The sequence below is a fragment of the Sinohyriopsis cumingii genome, chromosome 14, assembly GCF_028554795.1.
Source record: "Sinohyriopsis cumingii isolate HCF-2022 chromosome 14, ASM2855479v2, whole genome shotgun sequence".
Classification (NCBI taxonomy): domain Eukaryota; kingdom Metazoa; phylum Mollusca; class Bivalvia; order Unionida; family Unionidae; genus Sinohyriopsis; species Sinohyriopsis cumingii.
In genome coordinates, this window is record NC_142974.1 from 54,204,938 (window position 1) to 54,213,441 (window position 8,504).

The following is an 8,504-nucleotide window of genomic DNA, read 5'->3' on the forward strand; positions in this document are numbered from 1 at the left end:
TTTACAGTATAATTCGTGATAACATATGGACTTCACTGTGAGTTCCTTTTGGAAGAGATTATAGATTAACGTATGACTTTGTAAGATTTGAACACACTGGAATGTTCTTGGCTGACAAAAACATTGCTGAAGCATATAGGAAAAATAATTCTCCTCAATCCAGTATTAAAATAAGTATAAAAAAAGGTTCTAAGAAAACAGGAAGCTTTAGTATCTTCTAGAAATGAATTCTGGAACAGTACGAAACGGGCAGGAGGAGAACTTGGAACACATAGAGCATTTTATGTATCGGTATTGACTAATCGAGCATGCCCATACTTTACAAATACAAACTTTGAACTTAAAACACCGATATTCAAGGGAAGTATCTGTTATTAGGTTGCACAAATAGATTGACAGTGGATTTGTCATGGTTCTTTGCAAGTTTATATAATGGTTTCTTGTTAAAAATGGCGGCTGCTAAAATAGAGACTGAAGATGTGCCTTGTTGTCCAATATGTTTGGAACAGTTCAACCTACCCAGACAGCTGCCGTGCGCCCACTCCTTTTGTGAGAAGTGTTTACAGTCTTACATAACAACTGAGGCAACGAAGCATACGAAGTTGTGTTTTGTTCAGTGTCCAGTGTGTAGACATTCTGCAAGTCCCTCGATAAAGGATAGACCGACAAGTGAATGGGCGTCTTTGTTTCCAACCAACCCAGTATTGCAATCAGTCTCAAGGGAATCGAAAGTAGGTCGTTTGTGTGACGCTTGTAACACGGCGGGTGACGCTGTTTTCGCGGAAGGGTTCTGTGTATTTTGCAAAGAAGCCATGTGCAGAGATTGCCTAAAACTTCATAGGAGACAGAAAATATCAAAGGATCATACCATTATTAGTGTGGATGAATTAGATTGTAATCCAGAAAATGTGATGAAACTAGCAGAAGGCTTTACATGTTCGGAACATCATGGAGAAGATATAAAATACTACTGTAAAGATCACAAGGTTCCCTGTTGTGGCACATGCTTCTTCGAGGGCCACAAACTTTGTACCAAAGTGATTGACTTAAAAAAAGAACTCCCTGCTCTGCTATGTGACAGCAAGCCAGACGACACAATTGCGGATATGAAAAAAATTGAGATCCATCTAAAGAAGTTTATGGAGGTGAATGAGGCCTTTGTTAATAATCTTCGACCTCAAGTTGATAGACTGACCGACAAAATCAGAGAAGTAAGAAAGAAAATCAATGCAGCTCTAGACCAGTTAGAGAAACGAGTGGAGACAGAGGGACACCGAATTTACAAACAAGAAATTATCAGGATACAGGATGAAAATCATCAGTGCTTGTCACTAATTCATGCTGTGAGAAATTCACACTATCTTCTTGAAGCAGTAAGTAAATATGGGAGCAGTTTACAAAAATTTATAATGTCAGAAAAGATGAGCTTGCAGTTACAATCCTACTGCAATCTAGTTGGAGAAAAGTACATGAAAACTGACACAACAACATTAGAGATTGAATTCGCATCTCCTATACAATCCATTTTGTCTGTCTCTTTGTTTGATTTAGGGAAAGTTGTAACTACAACCAGCTCTAACAATCTGCCTGTAACATGTTTGCAGAGGCCAACAAAGGGCTGTCAGGTAGAGAGGGTTAATGTAATTTATCTTAGAGTCCCTGCTGATATTGCACCATCGTATACTGGTATTACATTTCTCCCCAAAGACAGGATAATGCTTGCTGATTATCGCAATAACCAATGCATCCTACTAAGTTCTTCCTACCAGTTCATCACAAGTCATACACTAACAGGTAATCCACGGAAAGTCTGTGTACTGGATGACCAGGAGGTGGCAGTGTCATTGTATGAACAGAGCAAAATCCAGATCCTGTCAGTGTGTGGTGACGTTATCGGGTCAGTCAGAACGATAACAACCAAATATGAATGTCCTGGAATAGCAGCTGCTGGGAAGGGTGAGATGGTTGTGAATGGTTACTGTGGTAATAACAAAGGTCATTGGAGTCTGATTAACACAAGAGGAGATGTAAAATGTACTTATCAGTATGACTCTTCACACTACATCGACAGCAATGTAGCTCTGAATAACATGAAAACACGAGTATATATTAGCCTGTTTAATATGAATTCACTTCTATGTTTTGACCTGGATGGCAGGAAGCAGTTTACCTACCGCCCTGACAATCTTAGAAGCCCCATGGGAGTAGATGTGGACAGATATGACAACATCTATGTTGTTGGAAACCAATCTGACAACATTCATCAACTGTCTCCAGATGGGTCTGTGATACAGGTTGTAAAAGCAAGAGTGCCAGCATGTCCAAGGGCGATTTGCATTCACAAGAGTAAGGATATCTTAGTCATTACAAATGGTTCAGATACAACAAAACTACACATTTATCAGCTGAAATAAATTTAACACAAAGTGCTTCATACCTGTAAAGTTAAGTAAGTTCCATGAAAACAAAATGCATATTGAAGTTTTATGGTAAAACAACCATTTAAATATGTAAATAAATGCTGAGTAAATTTTTAGTGTTAAATTCCTGTAAAGATATACATGTATGCCTTATGAAAAAATGCATATTGAAGTTCTCGTGTTTAAAAGAATTCGTTTTGAAAGGTAAATAAATCCTGATGAAATGTTTGTCGTTTGAAACAATGTTGCACTAATTTTCATATGATGTACATATGGCTTGGAGTATTGCTAATTACTATGGTGGTTATTATTATTACTATTAATGGTAGACCATTCACAATAATCTTGTCTGAAAAGGAATGTTATCTCATGTTAAGCATGCTAGATAAATGTAACAGAGAATTGACTAAACAAGTATATTAATTCAGTTAGAATATTTATACATATTCATATGTATTAAATTACTGGACTAGTGTGCATAATTTACAAATCAAGTGTATTTATGGACAAATAACATTCAGAAAATCTTGTCTGAAAATGAATGTTATCCAATTTTCCTCAAGTTAGATAAATAAAAGAGAATTGACTAATCAAGTATTTTAATTTGATGATTATTATACATATTTATATCAATCGAATTGCTGGATTAGTGTGCATAATTTACAAGTCAGGTGTATTTATGGACAAATACAATTTCTCACTGTCAATCTACAACATAACCAATGGTGATAAAAATGTGCAAATTATTTCAAACTGGTGATGGAGATATTGAAGCCTTGTTCAGATGTCTGGGATGTTTTATCATTATTAACCAATAACCTTGCAGGTATACAGAGTTTAACACTGAATGCATGAATTATTAATTTGAAAAGAAACATTGTACAAAGAAAGACCTACACTCTCCCTAAGTGCTTTCAGTCCTGGTGACTAAGCTTTCCAAAAGTCAGCATTATGAGGACTTACTCTTTTCATAATTGTAAAAAATATAGTTGCCATGAAAGATAAATAATAGAAAGAGACAAGAAGAATTGGTATATATAATATATCAAATTAAATGAAAATGAAGGCAATTTTAGTGCTCTAAAGATATCAGAAGATACAAGCAAGATGTAGAAAATGTCTATCAATCTTTAATGATGAAGTGTGTAAACTGTTTATAATGACTAACATATATATAAATGTTTTTATAATACTTTGTACAGTACTTAAATGCAATAAACATGGCAAACATAAGACCTTTAATATCTCATGCCCTGGAGACAAAAGACCTTTAACATGACACACCCTGGAAACTGTGGAGGAGATAAATGGAAGGTGATGTATTTGGTAACAGTTAAAGTGACATTGTCATCTCACATCAATGGAGTTTTGTATAATCAATAAAGTAACATTGTCATCTCACATCAATGGAGTTTGTATAATCAATAAAGTAATGATGTCATCTCTCATCAATAGAGTTTGTATGATCAATAAAGTAATGTCATCTCACATCAATAGAATTTGTGTAATCAATAAAGAAACATCATCTCACATCAATGGAGTTTGTATAATCAAAAAAGTAACATTGTCATCTCACATCAATAGAGTTTGTATAATCAATAAAGTATTGTCATCTCAAAATCAATAGTGTTTGTGTAATCAATAAAGTAACATTGTCATCTCACATCAATAGAGTCTGAGTAATCAATAAAGTAACGTCATCTCACATCAATGGAGTTTGTATAATCAATAAAGTAACGTCATCTCACATCAATGGAGTTTGTATAATCAATAAAGTAACAACATCTCACATCCTTGGAGTTTGTATAATCAATGAAATAATGTTATCTCACAACATATGGAGTTTGTATGATCAATAAAGTAATGGTGTCATCTCACATCAATGGAGTTTGTATAATCAATAAAGTAACATCATCTCACATCAGTGGAATTTGTATAATCAATAAAGGTCACTGGGTAGTGTCTGATTTCAGAGATACACTTTACAGCACTCAACCTCACACAAACACACATACACACACACAGAACATAATAGGAGGAAACTGGAGGAGGCATAAGCTATGTGAGACATTTAGGAGATAATCTGAAAACAATTCAAAACCATGAAAAGAACACATACCATGAAACAGTCTCCATATACCAATGTGTCACACACAAGCACCCTTACACTCATACAATATATATATATATATATATATATATATATATATATATATATATATATATATATATAACAAATGAGAATAGATTTGAATAGGAATTTTACAATCATATTACCTCTTAAATAGAAAGAAATAATATAACACATTTAATATTTTTATTTACATTTTATGTTAGAAGAGCTATGAATTTTAATAGACTGATTTCCTATGGAACCAATGCTCTTGCTTAAGACAATTGATTTTGAAGCCAGTGGTTAAGGGTATTCTAATGCAGTTATGTCCCTTGGTTGAACTATAAAGTTTATTCTATGCTGATAAATATTTGCTTTTGTCTCCCTTTATCAGTCAATACATCATCTTGAAATGCAGATGTGGACTGTAATGTAGACTTCCCTGACAATGATATATAGAAGAAAATCAATTATATATATATGCATAATAATGATTCATCCAACAATTACAAGACAGAAGGTAGAATTATAGTGCCATTATCTCAATTTATATGACATTGTTGTTGTATGATAGAAAAGAATGTCCCCTGAGAAATTGAATTATGTGATTCCAGATTATTTTCTTTCAAAGACTGCACCTAATGTATCAGACTATTCCCCACCTCCAGAACATGCGTGGCAGTGGGTGCCTCTGATGGCCAAGATGTTCCTTTTTTTCCTTGCTTCTAGGTTCATTTTTGCTGCACCCTGTACGAAACAGAGAAAACAAAGTTTCATTACAGTTAACAATTAAAAAGTGGCATGTTTATTGTGTTCCTTCTTCATGTTCTTAAAATAACAGATACATGTACTTATGACAAATATCAAACAAACAAGAGACCCATGCTGGTGCTGACTTTGAATTCTTTGCCAATTTATTAAGTTCCATATTTGTTGTGACTCTTCTAATTCTTCTTCTTGTCTTTTAATAGCTTTTCCTTAATAACAAATGAACAAGAGTCCCTTGAAGGAAATGATGTTCTCCTGGCTAACAACTAGTAAGGACTATATTTATCTTATTCTTCTTGTTCCATTTTTTATTAAAGGTACCAATTCTTTAATATCAAACCTAGGATGCATATCAAACAAACAAGAGTCCATCAAAGTCATTTAATCACTATTGCTAAACAATTAAAAGTGGCATGTTTATTGTAATTTTTCTTATTGTTATTTAAATAACAGATATTTATGATGAATATCAAACAAAAAAGAGTCCCATGCTGGGACTGACACTCAACTGTTTGACATTTAAGTTCTATATTTATTGTGGTTCATTTATCATTTTTCTTCTTGTCTTTTAATTACTGATACATATTCCTTAATATCAAATGAACGACTCAGTCCCTGGAGGGGAATGATGTTTAAACAATTACTAATTGCTATATTTAATATATTCATCTTTTTGCCTTTTATTACTGATACCTATTCCTTGATTTTGAGCAAACAAGAGTCCCTCAAAAGGAATGATGCTTTACTGTTTAAACAATTTCTAATGTTTATATTTTTTATATTCATCTTTTTGCCTTTTAATTACTGAAACCTATTCATTGACATTAAAAGAAAAGTCCCTTGAAGGGACAGACTCTCTACCAGTTAATAATGGGTATATATATATATATATATATATATATATATATATATATATATATATATATATATTAAAATCTTTCCTACTATATATGTCTTTGATAGCTCATACGAATGGTAAATAAGATACTCAGAGGTAGAAACATCTTTATAATATAGAAAATTATTTATACTCATAATGTATACTCATAATGAATACCATATTTAACTTCTTTGCACCATGTCACACATTATATTTACTTGTATTTTGTAATATGGACTGGTGGCCTAAATTACTGAATAAAGTATATTATTATTATTAGTAGTAGTAGTATTTTACACACAGATCTAATTTATATGTGTTTTTTTAATAATGGGCATTTTTATGGCAATTCTTCCAGTTCTTCTTTTTGTCTTTTAATTAGCAGGCTTCTAATCTACGATATCAAAGAAAACAAGAGTCCCTTGATGGGACTCACTTTCAACTGACTGACAACTACAAAGTGCATTAATGATCATGATTCTTTTTATTCTTCTTAATTAGCAGGTGTCTATTCCTTGATATCAAACAAACAAGACTTACTTAAAGGGACTGACTGCCCACTGATTAACAATTAGTGCTATATTTATTTTGACTTACTTAAAGAGACTGGCTGCCTACTGATTAACAATTAGTGCTATATTTATTTTGACTTACTTAAAGGGACTGACTGCCCACTGATTAACAATTAGTGCTGTATTTATTTTGACTTACTTAAAGAGACTAGCTGCCTACTGATTAACAATTAGTTAGTGCTATATTTATTTTGACTTACTTATAGAGACTGGCTGCCTACTGATTAACAATTAGTGCTATATTTATTTTGACTTACTTAAAGGGACTGATTGCCCACTGATTAACAATTAGTTAGTGCTATATTTATTTTGAGTTGGTTAAAGGGACTGACTGCCTACTGATTAACAATTAGTTAGTGCTATATTTATTTTGACTTACTTAAAGGGACTGACTGCCCACTGATTAACAATTAGTTAGTGCTATATTTATTTTGACTTACTTAAAGGGACTGACTGCCCACTGATTAACAATTAGTTAGTGCTATATTTATTTTGACTTGCTTAAAAGGACTGGCTGCCCACTGATTAACAATTATAGTGCTATATTTATTTTGACTTACTTCAAGGAACTGGCTGCCCACTGATTAACAATTATAGTGCTATATTCATTTTGACTTACTTAAAGGGACTTGCTGCCCACTGGTTAACAATTATAATGCTATGTTTGTTGTGATTCCTCCTAGCAATCTTCTGGCCCTTTACATATTCATTCATATCAAACAGGAGTCCCTCAAAAGATGATCAACATATTAACCAGTAATTAGTAATTTATTGTGATTCATCTTTCTTTAATTAGCGTATGTGTATAACCTAGATATCAACCAAAAATTCATCTGCATTAAGGATAACTACTTGTGTAAAAATTAACATTTTCCTCGATGCACAAAATAATGTGTTCATTGCATTATGATGTCACTGATATGACATCACCTGTCCACTAAGTGTGTCATATTACTACAAACTCTGGCAGTGATTTTACAGTCAAGGACATGGTTATGACTAATGTCCCTTATAAACAATGTGAAACAAAAACTGACTGTACAATTTTAGTAATGGCAATAACAGTCATGCAAATGAAAGTCAATGAAAAGTAAAGAGGACCTTGAAAAATTTGAACCACTTTACAAACTATCAATTATTAAATTGACTTTGCAGCTCCAAATGAAATGAACATTACGTGATGTTATAAATTTACCATTACATATAACCCATCTGTATCAGATTGATTAGTGTATGTAAGTTCTATATGATGGATTTAACATTGCTTGTTTTGTTGTTGTTGTTGTTGTTGTTGTTATAGGGTTTAACACCATTTTTCAGCACAAGATAGGCTATACATGGTGGCCAGTATAAATGGTGGAGGAAGAACCAGGGAAAACCCAGGAAAGAGCCATCAACCCATGAGAAGCTACTGGCAAGCTTTCTCACATACCCACATTGGCCGAGCTTGAGACTTGAACCCATGCAGACAGAGATGAGATGGTGGTGATCTGTAACAGTGAGCACTTTTAGACCACATGGCGACTTGGGGCCCCTACATTGCATGTTTTAACCAGGTTATCTAATAGCATGCAAGATAACTACATTAATATACATGTAGGTCAAAGTTCATCCAGTGTTTTGCTGATTGAAGTTAATACATGCCATATCTGAATGATCTCTTACCAGAAATGAAAGCAAGTGCAGATGGATGCAAAGATGGATGGATGACAAATGATTCAAATAATGCCAAACAAAAAAAAAATCAAACC

At 33.2% G+C, this 8,504-nt stretch overlaps 1 protein-coding gene across 1 annotated transcript; it reads left to right on the top strand.

Annotated features, from left to right (window-relative positions):
- The first annotated feature begins 317 nt into the window (after positions 1-317).
- Positions 318-4,044, top strand: LOC149783831 (uncharacterized). The gene has a single exon (XM_089932038.1). The coding sequence runs from the start codon at positions 450-452 to the stop codon at positions 2,412-2,414; it is 1,965 nt and encodes a 654-aa protein (XP_089788164.1). The 5' UTR covers positions 318-449; the 3' UTR covers positions 2,415-4,044.
- Positions 4,045-8,504: the final 4,460 nt, after the last annotated feature.